Here is a 27,940-nt window from a genome sequence, read left to right on the forward strand (position 1 = left end):
CGCCCAGAGCAGGCTCTGCCATCCTGTTCCTTACGCTGTCAAAGAAGGGCCGGATCCTGATGGCGATGTGCAGGAGCGTGGCCTGCACATCCCTCTCCTCCAGGTGCTCCAGGAGCTTGGACAGACTGGTCATGGCCTCCAGGGCCACCAGGTTGTTGGGGTCATCTCTGTCATCCATGCCATTGACCATGGACGCCAGCAGCTTGGCCCCATGCTTATGCACCTGTGAGGGAAGTGATGAGAGCTGGAATTAAAATGAAATTACAGTATAAACCCGTGGTAAGTCTGCCATCACTTCGCCTTTGCAATTTGGAGGACAGCTGGGAAAAGGACAAAGCACAGCCCTACACCGTGGGGATGTGCAAGAATCATAGAATCACCAAGGCTGGAAAAGACCAACATCATCCAGTCCAACTGTAAGGGAGAAGGAGACCCACGGCAGCTGGGAATTGTAGAGTCATGGAATTGTTAAGGTTGGAAAAGAGCTCCAAGATCTCCAACTCCAACCCAAACCCACCTCCCCATGACCCTAAATAAACTCATAAAGTCATTTAGGTTGGAGAAGACCTCTGAGATCCCCTGTCCAATCCCAACCCACCCCACTATGACCCTAAATAGAACCACAGTCATAAAGGTTGGAAGAGACATCCAAGACCTGCAACCCCAACTCACTCCTACCATAACCCTAATTAAAAAAACAGAGTCATTACGGTTGGAAGAGACCTCCAAGACCATTCAGCTCAAACCCAACTCATCCCACCATGACCCTAAATAGAACCACAGAATCATTCAGGTTGGAAGAGACCACTAGGATCACCCAGTCCAACTGCAAACCACCCCACCACCCCCACTGACCACATCTTCAGGAGCCACATCCTCACATCCTCACATCCTCACATCTACTCAATCCCTCCTTGGATGAGACTCCACCACCTCTCTGCGCAGTTCTGGGAAGATTTCCCCCAATGCCCAACCCCAAATCTGCCCTAGCACAAATTGACCCCACCTCACCTACAGGTCACTGTATGGAGCCCCGAGCCATTCTGGCCCACAGCTCCAGCACTAGGGGGCAGCTGTGGCCCCAGTGCAGATCCCAGAGGACACGGCTTGGCATGCTGAGCACTTGGGCGCCATGGGAGCTCTAGGACACTAACATGCCACAGAGTTTGCCCTACTCAGCTCCTGTGTGTGGGGTGGGAGAGCAGGAGGAGGAGGGCTGGGCTCCCAGGATCAAACAGTCACAGAGTCACTGGGGTTGGAGGAGACCTCGAAGATCCCCAACCCAACCCAACCCAACCCATCCCATCCCCACTGCCCACGTCCCCAAGTACCACATCTCCGTGCTTCCTGACCACCCCCAGGGTCGGTGACCCCACCCCCACCCCAGGCAGCCCATCCCATTCTTCTCTGGAGAAGAAATTTCTCCTTGATCCCACCATGCCCACCAATATCAGCAGCGGCACACAAAGACCGTCCCACCGCACATCACCGGGATGAGGACGTGGCCAACAGCCCCGTTCCCAGAGCAGACAGTGCTACCCATAAGCATCCCCTCCCAGCCCCAGAGGACCCGACTGGCTCCGTGCCGTTTGCTCCCACCTTTTCGGGTGCCCCCACGGCGATGTTGCCCAGCCCCCGCAGCGCCAGCACGCGCACCAGCAGACACGGGTCCTTCTGCCGCCCCGTCATGCTGTCCATCACATTCTCCAGCAGGATCAGGTCGTTCACCACGTTACTGCTCAGCAGCTGGGGGAGAACGGAGCGATGGGATGGCAGCCCCCCGTCCCAAGGGTGGATGCCATGGTGGGTCGGGAGCTGCCACCGCTTTCTGCCCAGGGAGAGGCGTCTGTTCCTGGATTTCAGCTCTGGATTTCGGCTCTGAGCTCAGAACTGCAAACGGGGAACTCCTCATAGCCCTCAGATCCAGGGAACCCGCAGGGATGGAGGGCACAGACAGCTGGGAGGGACCCAACCACATCCCTGGGACCCACCGAGCTGAGACCACCTCTGGGTGGGCCAAGGGCAGCAAGGAAGAGGCATGGGCAGCAGGGAAGGGCAGCAGAGGGGAAAAGCATGGCCCCAGCTGCAGAGCAGCAGCACAGCCCCATGGCTCCAGCAGCATCTCCACGGACACAGCCCCACGGCTCCAACAGCAGGAGCACAGCTCTGGGAACATTCCCATTGTCAGAGCAGCAGAAGCACACGCCTAGGAGCATCCCCAGCTGCAGAGCAGCAGGAGCACAGCCCCATCACCCCAGGAGAATCCTAGCAGCTGGAGCACAGCTCCTTGTACCCAGGAGCATTCCCAAGAGCAGAACAGCAGGAGCACAACTCCACAACTCCAAGAGCATCCCCAGCAGCAGAAGCACAGCTCCAGGAACATCCCCAGCAATACAGCAGCAGGAGCACAGCCCCGTGACCCCAGGAGCACCCCCAGCAGCCGGAGCACAGCTTCAGGAACACTCCCAGTGGTACAGCAGCAGGAGCATGACTCCGGGAGCAATCCCAGCTGCTGAGCAACAGGAGCACAGCCCCACGACTCCAAAAGCATCCCAGCAGCAGGAGCACAGCCCCAGGAGCGGCCCCAGCAGCAGGAGCACAGTTTCATGTACCAGGATTAAATCCAGGAGTAGAGCAGCAGGAGCACGGCCCCATCACCCCGGTAGCATCCCCAGCAGCAGGAGCATGGCCCCACGGTTGCAGGAACATCCCAGCAGCAAAACACAGAGCTCCTGGCAAGCGGTGCAGAGCCCTGCAGTGCTGCGAGCTGCTGGCCGTGCGCCGAGCCGGGGGCTGCCGGGGCTGCTCTCCCACTGACCCCCACCCCTGGGGACCCGGCTCATTGCAAACAGAACTGGAGGAGCTGTTAATGGCACGGGTTAACGAGCTGTGTGGGGCTGCTGGATGCAGGGCAGAGCTGGGGCTACTGCAGGTGGCAGTGACCAAAATCTGGCACCTCATGGCAACCCACAGCACAGACCTGGCACCCAATGCAGGGACTCCATGGCACAGACCTGGCACCCCATGGTGTCCCCGGGCACAGACCTGGCACAGGGACTCCATGGCACAGACCTGGCCCCAAGTGCAGGGACCCCCTGGCACAGACCTGGCACCTGGCACAGGAACCCCATGGCATAAAACCTGGCACCCCACGGAACCTTGTGGCACAGACCTGACATCCCATGGCACCCCATCACACTCCATGGCAGAGAATTCATGGTGCCCCATGGCACAGACCTGGCACCGGGATCCCATGGCACAAAACCTGGCACCCCATGGCACAGATCTGGCACTACGTGGCACTGCGTGGCACTGGAATCCCATGGCACTGCCCATGACACCTCATGGCACAGACCTGGCAGCTGGCAAAGGGACCCCACGGCACAAAACCTGGCACCCCATGGCACAGAGCCGGCACCACCAGCAGCGCCAGGAGGGCACATCGCCACCACTCCCCGGCGCCGCAGCCCCGCGGCCGTCCCCTCCCGGCTCCCACTCTGTCATCTCCGTCACCGGCACTGCCGCGAGCGGAGGGACCGAGCTCTCACCTCATCAGTTTGGAGAGAGGGAGACACAGGCATTTGCTTCCTTCCCCTCCCGCCCCACGGTGAGGCAAAGCCGCTATTTTAAACCCAAAAAAAAAAGGACGCCGAGAGCCAACCGCGCTCCAAAACGAAAGCAGATTCTGGGATGGGAGCCAAGAGCCGGGGCCGGCGGCTGCCACGGCCAAACAGAAAATAAAAACAGGGCCCTCGTCCCGGGCTGCTTAAAGCAGCTGAGAATTTAAAAGGTGGTTTATAAGCGAGGATATTGCTCTGCCTTGTTGGCATAAGGCGTTCCTTTATGTAACAGAACCTCCTCGAGTGGCCCCGGGCTCGATGGTGGTATGGAGATACGGTTACGGGTTCTGGCGGGGAGAGGAGAGGCCTTGAGTCACCTCATTCCTGGGGTGGGACGTAAGGAGGGAGCTCGGCGCTGCTGCTGCATGGCAGCCGCACGTTCGGGGCCGGAGCCCGCGTGCTTCCTCTGCCAGTCCCTCTGCTGCAGGGTTAGGATGGCAAGAAGGGATGAGAATACGGCCCCGCTGCGGTCAGCAATGGCACTGCCCCGACCCTACGCATGCAGCAGAGCAGCTCAGGGCTGAGCTGATGGAAGGGAGTTCTGTGGAGAAGGAGCTGGGGGTCTCGGTGGCCAACGGTTGACCCAACGGTTGACCACGAGCCAGCAGTGTGTGCTGGTGGCCAAGAGGGCTGATGGTTGATCAGTGGTTGACCAACAGTAGATCATGAGACAGCAGTGAGCTCTCACGGCTGAGAGAACCAATGGTTGAACAACAACTAACCACTGGTTGACCAATGGTTGACCGTGAGCCAGCAGAGTGCCCTCATGGCCAAGAAGGCCAACGGTTGGCCAACTGTTGACCAATAGTTGACCAACATATGACCCAGTGGTTGACCAATTGTTGTTCAGCGATTGACCAACAGGTGTCAAATGGTTGACCAGTAGTTCACCAACAGTTGACCATGAGCCATCAGTGAGCCCTGGTGGCCAAGAGGGCCAATGGAACCCTGTGGTGCATTGCCAGAGTGCAGCCAGCAGGGCAGGGAGGTGCTGCTCCCCTCTGCTCTGTCCTGCAGGGCGCTGCTGGAGCACTGCGCCCAGTGCTGGGCTCCCAGTTCAGGGCAGACTGGGAGCTGCTGGGAGAGCCCAGCGGGGGGTGCGGAGATGGGGGGGACCTGGAGCCCCTCCTGGTGGGGACAGGCTGAGAGCCCCGGGGCTGTGCGCTGGGGGAGAGAAGGCTGGGAGGGGTCTGAGCAGCGCTGATGGGTGTCTGGAGGGTGGGGGTGGGAGGAGGGGGCAGGTGGGGCTGGGGGAGCTCCAGAGGTCCCTTTCAACCCCTATGGATCTGGGATTTGGGGATTCTGCACGGTTCTGCCCCGCTCACCTCAGCCAGGAAGGCGGTGGCAGTGACGCGTTGGCTGTCGAAGGCGCTGCTCAGCGTGGGGATGAGGCTCTTGACAATGAGAGGCAGGCGGGGGCCAGCATGCCGTGCCATGGAGCTGCAGGGAGAAGGGACTGTCATCCACACAGCCCTCAGTCCCCAGTGCCCCCAGCCATCAATGCCTTTTCCCCCAATGCCACCAGTTCCCAATGCCCCTGTCCCCAGTGACCCCATCCCCAATGCCTCCAGCCCTCAATGTCTCTGTCCCTGATGCCTGCAGCTCCCCAATGCCTCCAGTCCCCCAGTGCCCCCTGTCCCCAGTGTCCCCAAGTCCCCAGTGCCCCCATCTCCAATGCCTGTCCCCAGTGCCCCCAGTCTTCAACACCCCCTGTCCCTCAATGCCCTCAGTTCCCAATGCCATTGTCCCCCACGACCTCATCCCTAGTGCCCCCAATCCTCAATGCCCCTGTTCCTAAAGCACCCAGTCCTCAACACCCCCGTCCCCCAACGCCCCCAGTCCCCAACAACCCTGCCCCTAATGCTCCCTGTCCCCAGTGCCCTCACCCCCCAATACCGCCGTCCTTGTGCCCCCCACCCTCTGCCCTCACCCAGCCAGCACAGTGACGCCCTCGTGGTGCCGCTCAGGGTTCTCCATCAGCTCCCATCCTCCAGCACCGCCCACAGCCGTGGCCACAGCCTCACTGCCACCCCGTGCCAGCATGGCCCGCAGAGTCTGCACCGCACAGCTGCAGAGAAACACCGCAACGTCACGCTGTGCACCATCGCATCGCTTTGTCAGGCTGTACTGTTACGCCACGTTATGTCACACTGTGTTGTCACACTGTATCGTCAGATTGTACTGTCACGCCATGCTGTCACATCGCATCGTCACATTGTACCATCAGCCCACGCCACGTTACACCATCACAATGCTTTGTCACATTGTACCATCAGCCCACGCCACATTACACCATCACAATGCTTTGTCACGTTGTACCATCAGACCATGCCACGTTACACCATCGCAATGCTTTGTCACATTGTACCATCAGACCACGCCACGTTACACCATCGCAATGCTTTGTCACGTTGTACCATCAGCCCACGCCACGTTACACCATTGCAATGCTTTGTCATGTTGTACCATCAGACCACGCCACGTTACACCATCGCAATGCTTTGTCACGTTGTACCATCAGCCCACGCCACGTTACACCATTGCAATGCTTTGTCACATTGTACCATCAGACCACGCCACGTTACACCATCACAATGCCTTGTCACGCTGTACCACCACACAGTGCTGTCACACTGTACTGCCACGTCGTACCTTCACTTTGTCAGAGGGCTGGAGCACCTCTCCTATGAGGAGAGGTTGGGGGAACTGGGATTATTTAGATTGGAGAAGAAAAGGCTGGGGGGAGACTTCATTGTGGCCTTACAGTACTTGAAGGGAGCGTATAAACAGGAAGGGAATCAACTCTTTGATAGGGTATATAACAGCAGGACAAGGGAGAATGGTTTGAAAGTGAGCCAGGGGAGGTTTAGGTTGGATATGAGGAGGAAGTTTTTCATGCAGAGGTGGTGAGGCACTGGAACAGGTTGCCCAAGGAGGCTGTGGATGCCCCATCCCTGCAGGCATCCAAGGCCAGGCTGGATGTGGCTCTGGGCAGCCTGGGCTGCTGGTTGGCGACCTGCACACAGCAGGGGGTTGGAACTGATGAGCATTGTGCTCCTTTGCAACCCAGGCCATTCTAGGGTTCTATGATTATCACGTTGTGCCAACACACTGTGCTGACAAACTGTACCATCACATTGTACCGCTACACTGCACTGTCACACTGTACCATCACACCACATTGTCACAGTGTACCATCACACCACATCATCATCCTGTACCATCACACCACATCGTCACCCTGTACCATCACACCACACCACCCTGTACCATCACACCACACCACCCTGTACCATCACACCACGCCATCACATTGCACAGCCGCATTACACCATCGCACCACACCACCACACTGTGCCTCCCAGCCCGGTGCTGCAGAGCACAGCCCCATAGCAGGGCTGCCCGCTGCCCCCCATCAGTGCAGAGCAGTTCCACGTGCTGTGACACCACCATTACCACGACCCAGGAGAGTGGGCTGAAAAGGAAAGCAGACCAGAGCTGCTGGAAGGTGGGTTTTTTTGCATTAGCATTTTATAGGTGGAGATTATTTTGCTGCGAGCGTGGAGCAACATATGGGAACCATACGTTATCCTGTCGCAGCAAAACAAGTATTGGTGATGGAGCAATCCTGGCTGTCAGTGTGAGTGCACATGGAGAACACACGGCTTGGGACGGCGCCCTGACACAGGTGATGCCAAACCACCACTGCCAACCACAGCTCTGCCAAGGACCAGAGTCAACCACGGACCACCACTACCATCAGCCAAGGACCACCAGCACCAACCACGGCTGTGCCAAGGACCACCACCAACCAAGGACCACTGCTAACCAAGGACCACCACCACCATCAGCCATGGATCACCACCCACCACCACCATCAGCTATGGACCACTACCACCAACCAGAGCTGTGCCAAGGACCACCACCAACCATGGACCACCGCCAACCATGGACCACCACCACCATCAGCCATGGATCACCAACAACCACAGCTGTGCCAATGACCACCACCACCATGGACCACCACTACCAACCACGGCTGTGCCAAGGACCACCTCTAACCATGGACCACCACCACAACCATGGACCACCACCACCAACCACGGCTGTGCTGAGGACAACTGCCAGCCGTGGTTCACCACTGCCAACCATGGCTGGTGCCACAGACCACTAACAACAACCATGGACTACCACGATCAGCCATGGATGACCACCAACAACCACAGCTGGTGCGGAGGACTACCACCAGCCATGGAACTCCATCACCAACTGACCAAATGCCAAGGACCACCATCAACCACCGACCACCACCACCAACTACAGGCCACCTGATAGTTCAGCTACAGCCACTGCCAGGGACCAGCGCCAACCATGGGCCACCACCACCAACCACTTGGCCACTGCCAAGGACCGCCAGCACCAACCAAGAACCATCACTATCAGCCATGGACCACCACCTCCAGCCATGACTGCTGCCATGGACCACTGCCACCAACGACAGCTCTTACTGAGGACCACCATGAACCATGGATCACCATCACTAATCATGACAGGTGCCAAGGACCAGCCATGGACCACCACCACCAACCACAGCTTGTACCGAGGACCATCATAAGCCACAGACCACCACCATCAGCCACAACTGGTGCCAAGGACCGTCATTGGCCACAGACCACCACCATCACTCACAGACCACCACTGACCACGTCTGGAGCTGACGACCACTGCCAACCATGGACCACCACCACCAACTGCAGCTGGGGCTGAGAACGGCAGCAGCCCCTGGATCCACCCCCTATCTGCTCCTGGGCTCCAGCCCCCCACTATGGGGTTGCCCTCAGACCCAAACCTGGATCCCACTCCAGCTGTGGGACAGGGGAAGAGCTGCAGCAGCAGCAGCAGCAGCAGCAGATCACGGGGAGCGCTCTCAGTTCCGCACAGCGAGAACCCTGCGCGAGCCCCAGAACCCCGCACGGTACAGGTGGAGCCGTAGTCAGCCCAGGAAAGCTGCAGCAGGATCGATTTCCTTGCAGCACACGAAAACAGCAGCACAAAAACCTCTGGCAGACGCTCGCAGAGACCTGATCCTCCCCTTGCTCCGGGCTCGGCCTCGCGGCAGACGCAGCACGAGGCTGCTCCTGCGGGACGGAGCTTCACGGGGTTTGCTTTTCCTACAGACGCTTCCTTCCTCTCCGACAAAGGCTGTGTCTTCCAGCCTCCCCTTCCTGCCAAGCTATCGTGTTCACCTTTACCGTCGCTCTTTGGCATTTGAGGATCAGGGAGATTCAGCACTCAGAACGCGGCCAGGAAGCGGCTTTGATATTGTAACCAGCTCCTGGGACCGAGCTGGAATTTCACATCTCGGCGCGTCAGACAGAGCCTCTTCCCCTCCATCCATCAGTGGTGACTTCACGGTTACGTGGCCCCGGCCACCAGCTCACACCCAACATGGCCACGCACCCACTGGCCACCTGGCCCTGGGCATTTCTGGATGGGTCTCACGCAGTGCCACTGCCTTGATGCTCTCCAAGCACAGGTAATGCCAAGGACCACCATCAACCACACATCACCAATAATAACCATAAGCCACAGACCATCACCATCCACCACGGACCACTACCACCAACCACAGACCACCATCAGCCACGAGCCACCACCAACAATCATGGACCATCATCACCAAGCACAGATCACCACCACCAGTCACGGACAACCACCACCAGTCATGATCCATCATTACCAACCACCACCATCAGCCACGGATTGTCACCATCAACCGTGGACCACCATCACCAACCACAGACTGTCACCATCAACCACGGACCACCACCATCAACCATGGACCACCATCACCACCAACCACAGACCGTCACCATCAACCATGGACCACCACTACCAACCACGGACCACCATCACCAACCACAGACCGTCACCACCAACCATAGACCATCACCACAACCACAGACTGTCACCACCAACCATGGACCACCACCATCCACCACGGGGTGGCCCTCGAGCTGCTGCAGGATCCCGATGTGCTGCAAGGATTGCTCTGCTCATCTCCTGAGGGTGGGGTGGGAGAGCAGGAGGAGATGGGCTGGGCTCCTGGGGTCACACCGTTGTGGACTCTGGGGTTGCAGAAGACCTCCAAGATCCCCAACCCAACCCCAACCAACCGTGTCCCCAAGTGCCACATCTCCCCACTTCCTGAAGACCCCTGGGATGGTGACCCCACCACCCCCTGGGCAGCCCACGCCGATGTCTGACCGCTCTTTGGCTGAAGAAACGTTTCCAAACATCCAACCTGACCTCAGCCCGAACCCTTCCAACTGAGAGACACAGCGCAGCGTGGGACCCTCCGCATCACCGGGACATCCCAGTGCAGAGAACTGGAAGAACTGGGACAAAACCGCACACGCCAAAAAACCCAAATCCAGCAGAGCCCAGCGCACAGCTCGAGGCCAGGTTGACCCGACCAGCCGCATCGCGCTCTGTGCCACTCCGGCTTCACACGGCAACGGCGATCCGCCCGGCGTACCTGCAGGGCTGGAGGCTGCGCGACGCGGCCGCGTGGCTGCTGCTCCTCCTCTCCCTGCCCTGCAGGCTCTTCGGTAGCTGAACACCCACGGTGCAGCTGACGCGCAGCAGGAGGGTCACGAAGAGAGGCGCGTAGAGCCCCAGCACCGCCGGCCCAGACTCCGGCGCAGACATGATCTCATGCAGAGCACATGTGGCCTTGGGGGGGGGGGAAGAGGGTGAGAGAAAAAGAGAGAGAGAGAGAGAACAGGGGGGGGGAGGAGGATTAGGAGGGATCCCCCCCCCCCCCGGCCCCGCACCACGCCGCTGTCTGTTGGTAAATAGCGGAGGTTGCAGCTCCGTGCTCGCAGAGCGCGTCCCAAACGCAGCCCCGATGCTGGGAGAGCCGTGCAGACCCACGGGGGATCATCGAGCTGGGCCCTGGGGACACGTCGCACGGCCCCCAGCCCGGGTCCGAGGGCAGCACCCAGCTCCTCTCCTCCCAGTTTACACCGCACCACCCCTGGGGGAGGTGAGAGCAGAGCGGGGCGGCCGGGCTGCACCACCTGCATCGGGTCCTTCGCAGGAGGAAATTTTCACAGCTGTTTTCCTGCTCAGAGAGCTGCCAAGCGGGGCTTATTTATTTTTTTTTTCGGAGGGGATAAAAACGCAAAGCGCTCTCTGCCCCGCCGAGGACGGACACCTGAGCAGCTTTTACGAGCGGCGGATTAGCGCGGAGAGGCGCCACGCCGCCGTGCCTGCCTTCCAGACCCGCGCCTGGCACGGCCCCGAGCGCGGAACCGAGGGACACTCACGGCCATGGGCAGCGGCGTGGCCACGCGCTCCGAGCTGCCGCCCAGCAGGAAGGCTCTGCTCTCCTTGTAGGGCACGTCCCGCGTCACCTTCTCCAGCAGCTGCTCCAGGATCTGCGCCGTCAGGCTGGGCTCCGCGGCCAGGGCTCGCCACATGGCACACGTGTGGCTGCGGGGAGCAGAGGGGAGAGAGGTGCTGGGCAAGGACCCTTCCGATCCAACCACTCCACGGTCCTATGATCTGCAAGGACCTTTCCAACCCAACCATTCCATGGTTCTGTGATCTTTAAGGACCCTTCCAACCCAACCATTCCATGGTTCTGTGATCTGTAAGGACCCTTCCCACCCAATCTCTTCCATGGATCTATGATCTTTAAGGACACTTCCAATCCAGTCTGTTCCATGGCTCTATGATCTTTAAGGACCCTTCCAACCCAATCCATTTCATGGCTCTACAATCTATTAAGGATCCTTCCAACCCAATCATTCCGTGGTTCTGTGATCTTTAAGGACCCTTCCAACCCAACTCAATCCATTTCAGGTTTCTATGATCTATTAAAACTCTACCAATCCAACCATTCCGTTCTCTGCAATCTGTAAGGACTCTTTGAAGCCAACCATTCTGTTCTCTTTGAACTTTAAGGACCCTCCCAATCCAAACCATCCTATGGGTCTACGATCTTTTAAGACCCTTACAACCCAACTGAAGTGAACCCAACCTATTCCATGGTGTAATGGTCTATTAAGACCTTTCCAACCCAACCACTCTATGGCTCTATGATCTTCAAGGACTCTTCCAATCCATACCCACCATCCCATGGTCATATGATCTTAATGGGCCCTTCTAACCCAAACATTCCATAGCTCTATGATTTTGAAGTACCCTTCCAACCTAACCATCCCATGACTCTATGATCTTTGAGGACCCTTCCAACCCAACCCAACCCAACCCAACCCAACCCATTCCATGGTTCTACGCTCAGGGCTCAGCTGGGGCCAGCTATGACACTGTGGAGCTCTGGCTTTGCTGAGCTGCCCCACTCCACAAGCGTGACTACCCCAACCACACTCAGCTTCCCTCATTCACTCCACTTACACCCCTATGCCCCACAAACCCTCAGCAGCGAGTGGACACACCGATCCTTGAGCTCCCAACAGAAACTCCAGCAGGAGGAAGGAGCCAAAAAGCTTCCAGCTGCACGCGAAGCAAAAGCTGCTCTGGATGCAGGTACCTGTCGAAGGGCAGCGCGCTGCCCAGCAGGCTGGACACCACCACGCCGGTGTGCTGGGCTGCCAGGATGTACACCGTCTGCTGGGCTGCCTTGTGCACGTGCTCCTCATCTACCTCCTGCAGCTTGCCGTGGATGATGCTCATGATGTCGGGCACCTGTGGGGTAACGGGGTGGCACTGAGATGGGGGAAAGGACACGACGAGAGCTTGGGGGCAGTTTGCTGTGGTGTCCACCCATGCCAGTGACACTGCAGAATGTCTCATGGTGCGGAGCAGCCGGCGCTCTGCCAGCATCTGGAGTTCAGCAGTGCCGTGGGGTTGGAACAGGATGATTGTTGAGGTCCTCTGCAGCCCAACCATCCCATGGCTCCATGACCTTTAAGGACACCTCCAACCCCAAAATCCCATGGCTCTGTGACCTTTTAGGACCTTTCCAACCCACCCCTCCTACTGTCCTATGATCTTCAAGAACCCTTCCCACCTATCCCATGCCTCTATGACCCTTCCAACTCAACCATTCTATAGTTCTATGATCTTCAAGGACCCTTCCAACCCAGCCCATGGCTCTATGACCTTTTAGGACCCTTCCAACCCAACCACCCTCCAGTTCTACAACCCCAGGAACTGGAGCAGAAGCGGGGATGACTCCCCCCGGCCCTACTGGCTGCATGACGCACGGCAAGGCACGGAGGAAGCTCACGCACAGCCCAGACCTGGCAGCAAATCCCCGAGCTTAGCACGGAGCTGCCGGGATTTAGCGTCAGGTCGGGTTTCAGGATCTGGGCCGGACGAGGTCCGGACGAAAAGGGAGCGATGGGGAGGGGTCAAGGGGGGGAGTGGGATGTTAGCAGGAGCTGCTGTGCACAGCCTGAGCGGTGCAGGGAGAGCCGGTGTTTCCAATTAGTGCAGGAGAAAAGGGGGAGCTTAGTCCTAAGGCGGTGGATTAGACCAAAAAAAAAAAAAGTCCTCTTCGGAGTGGGGCGCGGAACGGGATGGGGATGGGGGTAGGATGGGGATGGAGATGGGATGGGAGGGGATGGAGATGGGATGGGACTGGGAGGGGATTGAGATGGGGTGGGGAAGGGGATGGGATGGAGATGGAGATGGTGATGGGATTGGAATTGGGATTGGGATTGGGATGGGATGGGATGGGGATGGGGTGGGGAAGGGGATAGGATGGGATGGGATGGAGATAGTGATGGGATTGGGATGTGATTGGGAGGGGATTTAAATGGGATGGCGAAGGAGATGGGATGGGGATGGGGATAAGATGGAGTGGGGATTGGGATGGGGAGGGGATTGGGATGGGGAGGGGATTGGGATGGGGATGGGATTGGGATGGGGTGAGAAAGGAGATGGGGGTGGGATAGGGATTGGGATAGGGATGGGGTGGGGATAGGGATGCAGACCAAAAACAGGGTGGTGATGGGAGAAGTGAAAGCTCCAAGGAGTGTGGGGCAGGCGATGGTACAGCCGGAGGTTCAGTGGGAATGGTTGCATCCTTCCAGTGCCCAAAGGGAGTTGATGAACTGGAAAGTGACTGAGCAAGGGCAGAGAGAGATGCAACAGAGGGGAATAGTTTCAACTCAAAAAAAGGGAGATTTGGGGTCAGATGTGAGGAAATCCTTCACCCAGAGGCGGTGCAGCCCCAGCACTGCTGTGGGTGCCCCATCCCTGGAGGTGCCTGAGGCTGTGGGGGGGTTCTGGGCAGCTCTGAGCTGGGGGGCAGCCAGCCCATGGCAGGGGTGGGGCTGGGGGGGTCCTTCCATCCCAACCATTGTATGGTTCTATGACCTTTAAGGACCCTTCCAACCCAATCATTCAACAACTCTATGATCTTCAAGGAGTCTTCCAACCCAACCAATCCATGCTTCCATTAATTTTCAGGACCCTCCCCACACAACCATTCCATGGCTCTATCGTCTTTAAGGACTCTTCCAATACAACCACCCTGCAACTATGATTTTTAAGGACGTTTCCAACCCGAGCATTCCATGCTTCCACGACCTTTCAGGACCCTTCCAACCCAACCCATTCAATGGCTCCATGACCTTTTAGGTCCTTTCTGACCCAAACCGCTTGATGAATACCGACCACACTGCCAAAGCCTATCACTCCACAGCTCAGCTGCCAGGACCTGGCGCTCACTGGGAGATACGCACGGCGGGAGGCAGAGGGGTTGGGGCTGCCCTGGAGGAGCTCACCTTGTCCTGCAGGACCGCCCCCCGCTCCTTGAGCAGCGCGTTGATCATGACGGTGGCCGCACGGGAGCAGTTCTTGTCGGGGTCTGCCAGCCCCTCAAACATGGAGAGCAGGAGGCTCATCAGCTGGTCTGGGGGGACACGCTTCCCAATCACCTGGGAGGAGAGCGAGTGGCTTAATGAGGGGTTGAGTGATTCATCCCAAATAAATCAGAGGCTACCGTGGGTGCCTCTGTGGCTGTGAGTCCTCCCTGCTGCAGGGCTCTGCAGGCAGCCATCCCTGATCTCAGCCCCACAGCTCTCTGATGGCACAGTGCACAGACCACCTGCCTGCACACAGACTGCTGTAGTGTGGGGCTGGGTGGCCTTAAGGTCCTTTCTAACCCAACCATCTCAAGGCTCTGTGGTCTTTCAGGACCTTAACAAGCCAACTCAAGCCATTCCCTGGCTCTGTGATCTTTAATGACTCCTCCAACCCAACTACTCTGTGGCTCTGTGATCTTTAAGGACCTTCTCATCTCAGCCCAACCCATTCCATGGCTCTGTGATCTTTAAGGACTCTTCCAACCCAATCATTCAATGGCTGTACGACCTTTTAGGACCCTTCCTACCCAACCCATTCTATCATTTCCTAGCTCTATTATTTCCAAGAACTCTCCCAACCCATTCTATGCTTGTATGACCTATAAGGATCCTCCCAACCCAACCCATTCCATGGCTCTACGACCTTCAGGGACCCTTCCAAACCAACCCAGCCCAACCATCCCATGGCTCCAGGATCTTTCTTTCTACAAACTTCTAGGGGCAGCATCGCTATGGGGCGGAATGCTTGGAGCAGCCCCGCTCTGCCTGCCTTACCTTGGCAATGTTGGTGCAGGTGCGGAACAGGACAGTAAAGTCAGGCTCCTCCAGACCCCTCTTCAGTGCCTTCAGTCCCTCCACCATCTCATCCCGGTGGTCCCGAGCAAACCCTGCAGGCAGAGCAGTGCTTGGGTCAGAACACCCAAACACTGCAGTGACGTGGGTCCAAACATCACAGAGATGTGGGTCAGAATGGAGATGCCCCAAAGGACAACAACACTGCAGAGATTTGGGTCCAAACATCACAGAGATGTGGGTTGGAGTCCCACTGTCCCAAACACCACAGCGATGTGGGTCAGAATGGAGCTGCCCCAAAGGACCACAACACTGCAGTGATGTGGGTCAGAATGGAGCAGATCCAAAGGACCACAGCACAGCAGCGATGTGGGTCAGACCCGCAGCACTGCTCCCGGGAACAGCAGCGAAGCAGAGCTGCGTTCCACATCGCCTCCGAGCGCTCATCCCCAGTGCTGCCCTGACCTCTCCTGGTGACATGGGGAAAGTCAGAACGAGGGAGCCCTGGAACTGCTCTGCGATATTCCAGCCCTTGGCATCTCAACCCCCGTACTGTGACAGCATCGCCCCGCTGGCCCCACTCCTGGCCCCACTGCCAGGCACGCTGGCCACAAGAAGGCCATGGCGGCTGTCTCCGGTCATCCCCCAGGCTCTGTGCTGGTGGGCATGGAGGATAGCAGAGGTCTCTTCCAATCTTAATGATGATATGGTTCTATTTGGGTCATGATGGGGAGTGGGCTGGGGTTGGAGTTAAGTATCTTGGAGGTAGGAATCTTGGAGTTAGGGATCTTCTCCAACCCTAATTCAGGGTCATGGTGGGGATGGACTGGGATTGGAACGGATGACCTTGGAGGTCTCTTCCAACCTTAATGACTCTATGGTTCTATTTGGGGTCACGGTGAGGGTAGGTTGGGGTTGGAGTGTCAGACCTTGAGGTCTCCTCCAACCCTAATGATTCTATTTAAGGTCATGGTCAGGGAGGGTTGGGGTTAGACTGGATGACCTTGAAGGTCTCTTCTGACCTTAATGACTCTATGGCCCTATTTAGGGTCATGGTGGGGCAGGTTGGGGTTGGACTGGATGACCTTGGAGGTCTCTTCTGACCTTAATGACTCTATGGGACTGCTTAGGGTCATGGTGGGGCAGGCTGGGGTTGGACTCTGGAATCTCGGAGGTCTCCAACCCTAACGATCTCATCTGTGGGTTCCTTCTCTGCTGCCCCATAACCCGAGGAAGGGGTCTGGCCTTCCCCAGCCCACCCCACGCCCCGGTCCCACCCCCAGCGCCCACCTTCGTAGCACAGCTGGATGTAGAGCAGGCTGTAGACGCAGTCGACGGCGCGCTGCCGGACGCTGCCCACCGAGTCGGAGCAGCGCGGGGAGAAGAGCGCGATGAGCACACCGAGGTTGTAGAACGGGACAACGGTCTGTGGGGACAGCACGGCCGGGTCGGTGCTGGGGTGGCACCGGGGTGGTGTGAGGATGGCACCGGGATGGCATTGGGATGGCACCAGGATGGCATTGGGATGGCACCGGGATGGCATTGGGATGGTACCAGGACAGCACCAGGATGGTATCAGGATGGCACTGAGTTGACAGCAGGACAGCATTGCAATGGCATTGTGATGGCACTGGGTTGGCACCAGGACAGCACCAAGATGTTATCAGGACGGCACTGGGATGGCACTAGGATGGCACCCGGTGGTAGCACTGGGATACACAGGGACAGCACTCAGATGCCACCGGGACAGCACTGTGATGGCACCAGGATGGCACTGAGATGGCATTAGGATGGCAGCAGGATGGCATTGGGATGGCACCAGGACAGCACTGAGATGGCACCAGGACAGCACTGGGATACACACAGCACTGGGATGGCACCAGGACAGCACTTGGATGGCACCGGGATGACACCAGGATGGCACTGGGATACACAGGGACAGCACTGGGACGGCACTGGGATGGCACCGGGATGGCATTGGGATGGCACCGGGACAGCACTGGGATGGCACTGGGATGGCACCAGGATGGCATTGGGATGGTATTGGGATGGCATTGGGATGACACTGGAATGGCACTGGGATACACAGGGACAGCACTGGGATGGCACCAGGATGGCATTGGGATGGCATTGGGATGACACTGGGATGACACCGGAATGGCACTGGGATACACAGGGACAGCACTGGGATGGCACTGGGATACACGGGCACAGCACTGGGATGGCACTGGGATGGCACCAGGATGGCACTGGGACAGCACTGGGATGGCACTGGGATGACATCAGGATGGCACTGGGATACACAGGGACAGCACTGGGATGGCACCAGGATAGCACTGGGATGGCACCAGGATAGCACTGGGATACACAGGGCCAGCACTGGGATGACACCAGATGGCACTGGGATACAAGGGCACAGCACTGGGATGGCAGTGGGATGGCACTGGGACACACAGGCAGGCCCGCTGAGGCACACTTACGCTGACGTTGAGCCTGCCCAGGTAGAAGTCCAGCAGCGCGGCGCTGAGCTCCACGGCACGCTGCCGCTCGTGCTGCTTGCTGGATTTGATCCACGGGCCCAAGTGCTGCGGTATGGGGGGGAAATGACGTCATCAGAGGGTGGTGGGGTCCTCGGGTGACACAGGAAGGGGACAGTGGCGAGAGGGAACCGGCACGTACCGCAAACATGTCCTGCAGGCCGTGTGGGGTCAGGCTGCGCTGCAGGAGGGTCTTCAGCAGCTCCTGGAGGGCACCGAGGGTGTCTGCAAACAGCTCCTGTGGAGTGGTTATGGATGTGAGAGGCACCCAGAACCAGGGGGTGGTGGGGTACCCCCAGGAGGGGGGGCAAAGGGGGAAACCCCAGGAATAGGGGATGGAGGGAACATTCTCAGGAGTGGGAGATGGAGTGGGCACACCCAGGAGTGGGGGGTGGAGGTGGGTGCCCCCAGGAGTGGGGGATGGAAGGGGTTCGCCCAGGAATAGGTGATGGAGGGGACACTCCGTGGAGTGGGAAGTAGAGGGAGGACCCCCAGGATTGGGAGATGGAAGGGAACCCCCAGGAGTGGGAGATGGACATGGGAGTTGGGGATGGAATTGAGACACCTAGGAGTGGGGGATAGAGGCGACACCCCCTGGGGTGGGGAATGGAGGAGAAATCCCCAGGACTGGGAGATGACAGGGGGACCCATAGGAATAGGAGATGGAAGGGACACTCCGTGGAGTGGGAAGTAGAGGGAGGAGCCCCAGGATTGGAAGATGGACAGGGGACCGACTCCCAGGAGTTGGGGATGGAGTTGAGACACCTAGGAGTGGGAGATAGAGGAGACACCCCCTGGGGTGGGGGACAGAGGGGAAACCCCCAGGACTGAGAGACGACAGGGGGACCCACAGGAATAGGAGATGGAAGGGACACCCCCAGGAGTGGGAGATAGAAGGGGTACCCCTGGAACAGGGTTGGAGAGCCTCCCAACCTCGCTGTAGGGCGCATCACCGCCGTCCCCATCGCGGTCCCAATGTGAGTCCAATGGGGGCAGCGCCAGGACGCCGGCCAGGCACGCGTCCATCAGCTCTGTGCGGTCGGGGTCGCTGAGCTGGGGCTCCAGGAGGCTGAGGTGGGGGTTCAGGAGTGCAGTAGGAGGGACAGAGCAAAATTCTGCTGGCCCAGTCATACGCTCACGGGGTCACTGGGGTTGGAAGAGACCTCCAGGACTCTCCAGTCCAACCCCAATCCATTCCCACCATGCCCACCCTTAAGGGATCTTTAAGGACCTTTCTACCCCAATCCCTTCTCCGTTGACCTTTAAGGACCCTCCCAACCCAACCATTCCATGGCTCTATGATCTGCAAGGACCCTTCTGACCCAATCCTTTCTAAGATGACCTTTAAAGATCATCCCAACCCAACCCCACAATCATCCCACAGCTCTAGGATCTTTAAGGACCATTCCAACCCAACCCAACCATCCCATGGGTCTGTGATCTTTAAGGACCCTTCCAATCCAACAATTCCATGGCCCCATCATTTTCCAGGACTCTCCCAAGCCAACCATTACATGACTACCTTTCAGAACCCTTCCAACACAAACATCTCAACAGCTTTGTGATCTTTAAGGACCGTTCCAACCCAACCCAACCATCCCACAGCTCTGTGATCTTTCAGGACCCTCCCATCCCAACTCCTTCTATGACAACCTTTCAGACTCTTCAAACCCAACCATCTCATATCTCTATGATCCCTAAAGGCCTGTCTAATCAAACCCTACCCTACCCAACCATCCGAGATGTCTATGATCTTTAAAGACCCTTCTAACCCAATCCAACCCAACCATCCCATGGCTCTATGACCTCCCAGGACCCTCTGAACCCAATCCAACCCAACCATCCCATGGCTCTATGACCTTCCAGGACCCTTCCAACCCACCTATCCCTCGCTCTACCAAGAAGGATACACGAGGTGGGTGCAGGTGACCATCGCCCACTGCCGCACTGGTGTCCGCATCGAGTCCAGCGGTTCTGCTTTGATGAACTCCTGGAACAGACCAAGGGGACGGGGACAGGGATGGACACATCCGCCCCATTCACCACCCCCCAAATCCCGACTCCCCCAAACCACCCAACCCTGGCACCCATTCTCACCACCATCTGCGCCATGAGTTCGGCTTTGCGACCCAAAACAAAGTCAGTGCTGCATTTGGTGCTGCCACGGACGGCCCGGCTGATCATGGCGATGCTCCGGATGAGGCACAGCTTCAGGGTCAGGTCCTGAGTACAGAACCGTGGTGACACCACCACAGATGGTCACCTCCCGGCACTGGGGACACTTTGCCCCGTGTCCCTCCCAGCGCTGGGCTCTGTGGTGACAAAGGGAGCGGCTGAGCCTCCATCCTGACAGACACCCCATAGCTGTGGGGCACCACGACCCCCATAACCACGGAGAATCAGAACCCCATAGACAGGGGACACTGGGACCACCATAGCCACACAGAATAGGAAAACCCATAGCCACAGAGAACCAGAACCCCATAACCATGGGGCGCCATGACCCCCATAGCCATTAGAATCAGAACCCCATAGCCATGGGTCACTGGAAACCCCATAGCCATTAGAATCGGAACCCCATAGCCATGGGTCACTGGGACCCTCATAACCACTAAGATTTGGGAATCCCACAACCATGGGGCACTGGAACCACCATTAGCCACAGAGAATTGGGAACCCCCAGCCATGGGGCACCAGGACCCCCATAGCCATTAGAATCAGAACCCCATAGCCACAGAGAATTGGTAACTCCATAGCCATGGGGCACTGGGACCACCATAGCCAAAAAGAATTGGGAACCCCATAGCCATGGGACACCAGGACCCCCATAGCCAGGGAGAATCAGTACCCCATAGCCATGGGGCACCGGGACCACCATTAGCCACAGAGAATTGGGAACCCTATAGCCATGGGGGATTGGGAACCTTTTAGCCATGGGGCACTGGGACCCCCATAACCACTAAGAATTGGGAATCCCACAGCCACGTGGCACTGGGAGCTCCTTACACACGAGGCATTGGGAACCCCATACTCATGGGGTATGAGGACTCTCACAACCATAGGGCACTGGAACCACCATAGCCCTGGAAAATAGGAATCCCCTAGCCACGAGGCACCAGGACCTCCATAGCCATGGGGCACTGGGAACCCCATAGCCACAGGGCACCAAGGCACTCATATAACCACGTAATGGGGCATTGGGAATCTCAGCCATGGGGCACCAGGACCTTCACTGCCAATGGGGCACGGACACCCCCTGCCCACATCCTGTGCTGTGGGACACTTTGGGGTCTCAGCTCCTTGCTGAGGCAACACCAGGAACCTCCAAACTCTCCCACATCTCCAAAAATCTGCACCCCTTACGCAGGGGGCTGTGCCTCCCGTGAACTCTTGGTTCCAGCCCATCACACCACCATCCTCATAGAGACTGATGATGGCAGACCCAGAGAATAGGAACAATGGCCATCAGGGGGCTGCCCCCACCCCAATTAGCAGTGCTCCCTCATCCCAGCTGAGCCCGGCGGTGGGGACGGCCCCGGCGCGGTGCCACAGTGGAGCTGTTAGTGCCAGAGGAGCCCAAAGGAAAATGTGTTAGTGCAGCTGGGGGACGGGGGCCCTGACAGCTTCACCTCAACGTGACAAACGCCATTTGTCATCGGTCAGCCTTGAAAATAAAGTAAATATAGAGACGCAGCCCCCGGCTGCCCCCCAGGATGGCAATCTGCCTTTTGCTATCTGGTCGGTGAGTGATGGCTCCCCGGGGGGAAGTGGGGAAATGAGCTCCATGAATTTCTGCAGCTGGGGCTCTGCAGTGCCCTGTGCTGTGGGGGGAGAGCAGGGGAACGGGGGGCAGGATGTGGGCACTGCACAGAGTGGCGAGGGGTCAGGGGCAACACCATGGGGTGGGAGGGTCCTTACAGATCACAGAGGCATGGAATGGGGTGGGTTGGAAGGGGCTTTATAGATGACAGTGATACAGGATTGGTTGGGTTGAGAGGGACCCTATACAGAGAATTGTATGGAATTGTCAGGTTGGGAGGGAGCTTATAGACTATAGAGCATAGGATGGGTTCTGTTGGGTTGGGTTGGAAGGCACCTATAGATTAGAGACACAAAACGGGTTGGGCTGGGTTGGAAGGGTCCTTGCAGATCATAGAGCCATAGGATGGTTAGGTTGGGTTGGAAGGGTCCTTGCAGATCATAGAGCCATGGGATGGTTAGGTTGGGTTGGATTGGAAGGGTCCTTGCAGATCATAGAGACATGGGATGGTTAGGTTGGATTGGAAGGGTCCTTGCAGATCATAGAGCTATGGAATGGCTGGGTTGGGTTGGAAGGGTCCTTGCAGATCATAGAGCTATGGAATGGCTGGGTTGGGTTGAAAATTACCTTATAGATTACATCTATCTTACAGATTACAAAGACATGAAATGGGTTGGGTTGGAAGGGATCTTACAGACCATAAAGCCATGGAATGGTTGTGCTGAGTTGTGTTGTGTTGGATTGGGTTGGAAGGGACCTTACAGATTACAGAGACATGGAATGGTTGTGTTGGGTTGTGCTCGGTTGTGCTGTGTTGGGTTGGAAGGATCCTTACAGGCCACAGAACCATGGAATGGTTTTGCTGCGTTGGATTGGGTTGGAAGGGATCTTACTGATTACATCTATCTGCCTTATGGATTACAGAGACGTGGACTGCTTTGTGTTGAGTTGTGTTGGAAGGGTCCTTACAGACCACAGAGCCATGGAATGGTTGTGCTGTATTGTGTTGGGTTGTGTTGGAAGGGTCCTTGCAGACCACAGAGCCACGGAATGGTTGTGCTGTATTGTGTTGGGTTGTATTGGACGGGTCATTACAGACCACAGAGCCATGGAATGGTTGTGCTGTATTGTGTTGGGTTGTGTTGGAAGGGTCCTTGCAGACCACAGAGCCACAGAATGGTTGTGCTGTATTGTGTTGGGTTGTATTGGACGGGTCATTACAGACCACAGAGCCACGGAATGGTTGTGCTGTATTGTGTTGGGTTGTGTTGGAAGGGTCCTTACAGACCACAGAGCCATGGAATGGCTGTGTTGCAGTGTGCCATTATTTTGGGAAGGACAGATTCAGATGTGTGTGGGTACTACTTTAACACAAATCCTTTCAGCTTTTGATAGTTGTTTTCTTCCCAGCAATCATTTTTACCCCTCTTCTTTAACACCCTGTATTTCCTCTGGTTCTACATGCTGAGGGGCCGAGGTGGTGGGAGCAGCGCTCACCACTGCCTTCAGTCTATACTTTCATATTTCAGGAGATCAAGTGCTTTAATACAATGAAATAACAGTCCCTACAGCTGTAACTCGCTCACACTGTGCAGTCACTTTCTACCACGTAGGGGAGTCAGATTTCTGTGTTCTGATCTAACAAAACGCATTCGTGGACCCACAGATCATCAGAAATGACCCATGAGGATCTCCACGCCCAACTCCTGGCTTTGCACAGCACCACTCGAAATTTAGACCAAAAAAACCCAAACAAACAACAAAAAAAACCCAACAGGAAAGAACTCCATTGAGCAAGTTCTGCCTGCTGACGTGGGCTTAGGATCAGGAAAATTCCCCGCTCCCAGCCCCGAGCCCCAAGCCCAGAGGTAGAGAGAGCAAGACAGAGCAGAGAGCAGAGCAGACTGAGCGCCCCACACTGTACCTTGGTCTCTACCTTTATCCCCAGAACCTGCAAAACAAGACATGGGCATTGAGCGGCGGTGCCATCTGTCGGACCAGCGGTCCCTGCACAGCCCCCCGCCCTACCCTGACACCCGGAGTGCTCCGTGCCCCCCGCCCTGCTGCCCACCTTGGTGCTGAAGTACTGGGAGATGTTCTTCAGGATGTCGGCCTCGAGGCGGGACAGCAGCAGCTCCCTGGGAGCGTGCGCGGCCACGAAGCCGTAGCACAGGATCAGGGCACTCTTGATCTTCTCCACTTCGTGGTCGCTGCGGTCCTGCTGGGGCAGATGGGATGGTTCAGTGGGGGCTCTGGGGGAATCAGGGCTTCCTCCTTGTGGTTTGAAGTCTTCACGCCCCATTCTGTCAGCAGCAGATGTGCCCAGAGTCCCATAGGACCACATCTGGCACGTCCTCGCCTGAGACATGGGTTCCCGTTTGCCACCCACAGCTGTCACTGCAGCTCTGGCATAGCATGGTTGGGTTGGGAAGGTCCTTAAAGATTACAGAGCCATGGGATGGTTGGGTTGGAAAGGTCCCTAAAGATTAAAGAACCACCAACTGGTTGGGTTGGAAGGGTCCTTAAAGATCACAGAACCACAGCACAGTTGGGTTGGAAATGACCCCCCAGCCCCACTCTTGCCATGGGTTGGCTGCCCCCCACCATCTCTGGCTGCCCAGGGCCGCACCCACAGCCTTGGGCACTTCTCCCCTTTGTCCTAAGAGCTGTTCCATCCCCTGAGCATCCCTGTGCCCTCTCCTCCCCACTCCCACAGCCCCAAATCTCCCTGCATCGGGGTCCTCAGACCAAGACACGGTGCTGCCAATCTCCCTCTCCTTTGGGGTCCTCCAGCCCCACACCAAACACAGCACAGCCAGAGCCGCCCCCCACGGCCCTTAGGAGGCACTGAGGCCCCTAACCTTGAAAATACTGAACAGCCCCACGGATTTCTTGAAGACATCGGACCGCACGAAATCCTCCAGCTTGGCCAGCGTTTCCTCCAGGTGATTTATTGCACATATCCCAAAGCAGGAAGCGAGTCCCTGGAGGGAGCAGAGAAAACGCATTAGCAGAAAGCAATTAATTCCCAACCCCACTGACACTTCAATAGAGCCCCTTGATTGGTTTAATTCCCAGCAGCTGAGCCGTGCCCAGCAGAGCTCAGCACTGGCAGCCACCACCCCCTTTGGGGACACAAGGTGTGGTGACACGGTGACACCAGCAAAGCAGCACCATGCTGGAACATGGTCAGGCTGGAACGCCATCAACTGATCATTCAGCCCTCAGCAGAGCTGTGCAAACTGGAGCACCATGAGACAGTGTTTGCACTGCATGGAGAGGTGGCTGCGGCGCGGCACGGTGCTCCTGGCTGAGTGTGGGACCACAGCTGGGATTGTGCAAAGCTGGAGCACAGCATCCCAAATTCCAGTGCTCCTGCTGTGCTTCCCCAGGGCAGAGCAGAGGGGAGCAGCACCTCCCTGCCCTGCTGGCCACGCTCCAGGCAATGCACCACAGGGTCCCGTTGGCCCACTTGGCCACCAGGGCTCACTGCTGGCTCGTGGTCAACGGTAGGTCAACTGTTGGCTGACTGCTGACCAACTCTTGGGTCAACCATTGGCCAACAACTGGTCACCATTGGTCAACTGCTGGACAACCACTGGATCGACTGTTGGTTAACCATTGGATCAACCATTGGTCAAACACTGGTCAACCGCAGGTCAGTCGTTGGTCACACATTGCTACAACATTGGACAACCATTGGTCAATTGGTGGTAAGACACTGGACAAACATTGGTCAAATACTGGTCAACCTTTGGTCAAATATTGGTCAACCACCGGTCATCTATTCGTCAGTTGTTGGATCAACTGTTGGGTCAACCATTGGCCATCCATTGGTCAATCACTGGTCAACCACTGGTCAACTGTTGGACAATCAGAACCTGCAGGTCCTTTTTGCCCAATTGTTTTGCCACGCACCCCACTGCATCTGTGAGAATCTGTGTGGCTCTGCAGAGCACAGCATGGAGGAAGGACAGACAACAGCAGTGCAGCCAAGAGCCCCAGGAAGCCCCATAGCCCCATGGGGTCACATGAGCCCTAGCCTGGAGACGCAGCAGGACCCCAAATCCCCTTCAGGCAGTGGGCGGAGGCAGACCCCCATAGCCCCATAGCCCCTCTCACCTCCCACTCTGCCTCCTCGTTGTACCGGGCCGTTTCCAGCAGCTCCTGCAGCTGTTTCTGGACCAACTCCTTGCTCACGCACGCCCCGAGCGTCGTCCCAATGCACTTGTACAGAAAGTTCTGGAAGGACAAAAGGGCGTTGGGGATCTGAGCCTCCAGCACGGCCACGAAGAGCTGGGACGCAGTGGGGGACAGAAGGACAGACATCAGGACTGACCGACTGCCTATGGATGAGCTCTTGACACGCCATGGGGCAGAACTGACCGCACATGATGGAAATGGGAAGAATTCCACTTTCAAATGCACCGACCCACCCCAATTAACCCCCTGCTAGTTTAATTCCCTCCCGACACCCTTCTCCCAGCACAGAGGTGCAGTGGGAAGGACAACAAATTGGAAAACACCACACGATGGACCGAAACCAGTGAGGATGGACCCAGTGCTCAGTCCCACATCTGTCACCTTCTCGGTGGGGAATCCATTGTAGCCATTCAGCTGCCGGCACATCTCTGTCACGAAGTGGCAGATCCAAGCGTTGTCTGAAACGGCTGCCAGTGTTTCCTGGAGGAGCTGGGTCACAGAACCACAGGATGGTCAAGGTTGGAAAGTGCTAGAGCTCCCCCAGCCCCACCTGCCTCCTCTTCCCACCCCCACCCTCCAGACACCCATCAGCGCTGCTCAGACCCCTCCCAGCCTTCTCTCCCCCAGCGCACAGCCCCGGGGCTCTCAGCCTGTCCCCACCAGGAGGGGCTCCAGGTCCCCCCCATCTCCGCACCCCCCGCTGGGCTCTCCCAGCAGCTCCCAGTCTGCCCTGAACTGGGAGCCCAGCACCGGGCGCAGTGCTCCAGCAGCGCCCTGCAGGGCAGAGCAGAGGGGAGCAGCACCTCCCTGCCCTGCTGGCTGCACTCTGGCAAAGCACCACAGGGTTCCATTGGCCCTCTTGGCCAGCAGGGCTCACTGATGGCTCATGGTCAACTATTAGTGTACCACTGGTCAACCATTTGACACCTGTTGGTCAACCGCTGAACAACAATTGGTCAACCACTGGGTCAGACGTTGGTCAACGATTGGTCAACTGCTGGTCAACCCCTTGGGTCAACCACCATTCAACTATTGGCTCAACCATTGGTTAACTGCTGGTCAACACTTGGGTCAACCACGGTTCAACTATTGGGTCAACCATTAGTCAACTGGTCAACCATTAACCAATCACTGCCCACCACACCTAAAGGTCCTTCTCTGAAGCGCCCCCTTCCAGCAGCTCAGCCCCAGCCTGTACTGGTCCTGCAGTCATTCCCCCCCAAGATGCAGGCCTCTCCACCCGCCCCACGTCGAACCTCACGCTGTTTTTCTCCACCCATCATCCTTGCTGAATGTTCCCTGCTCCCAGCCCAGAAATGCACCTTTTTCCCCCTGTTCCATGAGAAATGGCCCGAAGTCAATCCAGCACCACAAGCCTTGCTCGGGGTTAATTACCTCTCCATGTCCTACTTTAAGGCTCTCCAATTAAGCAGCAGACACGCTATGGCCCAGCCCGATGCATGGATCCCAAGTGCCAGACCACCCCCACTTTGCCATCCCACCTCCAGCACTGTGGAAGGACTCACCAGCAGCAGCTCCTCCTCCCACTCCTCCAGGTGCAGCGACTTCTCAGTGTTCTCTAGGAAAAATCTCCTTTGTGCTCTTCTAGCCTCAAAGGGTCTCGGGCAGCCCCCGACCTCCCCAAAGAAAACCCCTCCTACCCTCGATGCGCTCCACCAGCAGAGGAACCCTTTTGCTCCAGAGCTGCTCCAGGGCAGGGTGGACGCTGCAGCACAACGCATGCAGGAGCCGCAGGGCTGCTGCACCCCGACTGTCCCCGGTGTACGGCCGGGAGGACACCACCTGGAAAGGGAGAATGAGATGCCTTGGGTTGGAAGGGTCCTGAACGGTCACAGAGCCATAGAAGGGGTTGGGAGGGTCTTCAAAGGACACAGAGGCATGGAAGAGTTGGGTTGGGAGGGTCCTGAAAGTTCATAGAGACATAGAATGGGTTGGGAGAGCCCTTGAAGGTCATAGAGGTAGAGAAAGGGTTGAGAGGGTCTTTGAAGGTCATAGAGCAATAAAAAGGGTGGGGTTAGAAGGGTCACTGAAGATCAAACAAGCATGAAATTAGAGTATGACTTGGATTGGAAGGGTCCTTAAAGATGACAAAGCCATAGAATGAGTTGGGTTGGAAAGGTCCTTAAAAGTCATAGAATCATGGAATGACTGGGTTGGAAGGGT

The 27,940-nt window shown here is 57.3% G+C and overlaps 1 protein-coding gene across 2 annotated transcripts in view; it reads right to left on the bottom strand.

Annotated features, from left to right (window-relative positions):
- MROH1 (maestro heat like repeat family member 1) overlaps nt 1-27,940 on the bottom strand; it is a 52,066-nt gene that overhangs the window by 7,017 nt on the left and 17,109 nt on the right. Inside the window, exons 16-37 of one of the 2 annotated variants that reach the window (XM_090138242.1) lie at nt 27,418-27,559; nt 27,283-27,335; nt 26,138-26,245; nt 25,676-25,795; nt 24,415-24,537; nt 23,625-23,771; nt 23,478-23,504; nt 19,891-20,016; nt 19,704-19,783; nt 18,727-18,862; nt 17,936-18,031; nt 17,737-17,841; nt 16,547-16,682; nt 15,239-15,351; nt 14,384-14,536; nt 12,181-12,335; nt 10,952-11,117; nt 10,159-10,355; nt 5,551-5,688; nt 4,946-5,060; nt 1,600-1,746; nt 35-223 (exon numbers count right to left, since the gene is read on the bottom strand). In XM_090138242.1, the coding sequence (XP_089994368.1) occupies nt 35-223; nt 1,600-1,746; nt 4,946-5,060; nt 5,551-5,688; nt 10,159-10,355; nt 10,952-11,117; nt 12,181-12,335; nt 14,384-14,536; nt 15,239-15,351; nt 16,547-16,682; nt 17,737-17,841; nt 17,936-18,031; nt 18,727-18,862; nt 19,704-19,783; nt 19,891-20,016; nt 23,478-23,504; nt 23,625-23,771; nt 24,415-24,537; nt 25,676-25,795; nt 26,138-26,245; nt 27,283-27,335; nt 27,418-27,559 (2,772 nt within the window). The remainder of the gene's footprint in view (nt 1-34; nt 224-1,599; nt 1,747-4,945; nt 5,061-5,550; nt 5,689-10,158; nt 10,356-10,951; nt 11,118-12,180; nt 12,336-14,383; nt 14,537-15,238; nt 15,352-16,546; nt 16,683-17,736; nt 17,842-17,935; nt 18,032-18,726; nt 18,863-19,703; nt 19,784-19,890; nt 20,017-23,477; nt 23,505-23,624; nt 23,772-24,414; nt 24,538-25,675; nt 25,796-26,137; nt 26,246-27,282; nt 27,336-27,417; nt 27,560-27,940) is intronic. The other variant, XM_090138243.1, reaches the window with a different exon arrangement.

This window comes from Phasianus colchicus, chromosome 3, assembly GCF_987193195.1.
Source record: "Phasianus colchicus chromosome 3, bPhaCol1.hap1.1, whole genome shotgun sequence".
NCBI lineage: Eukaryota > Metazoa > Chordata > Aves > Galliformes > Phasianidae > Phasianus > Phasianus colchicus.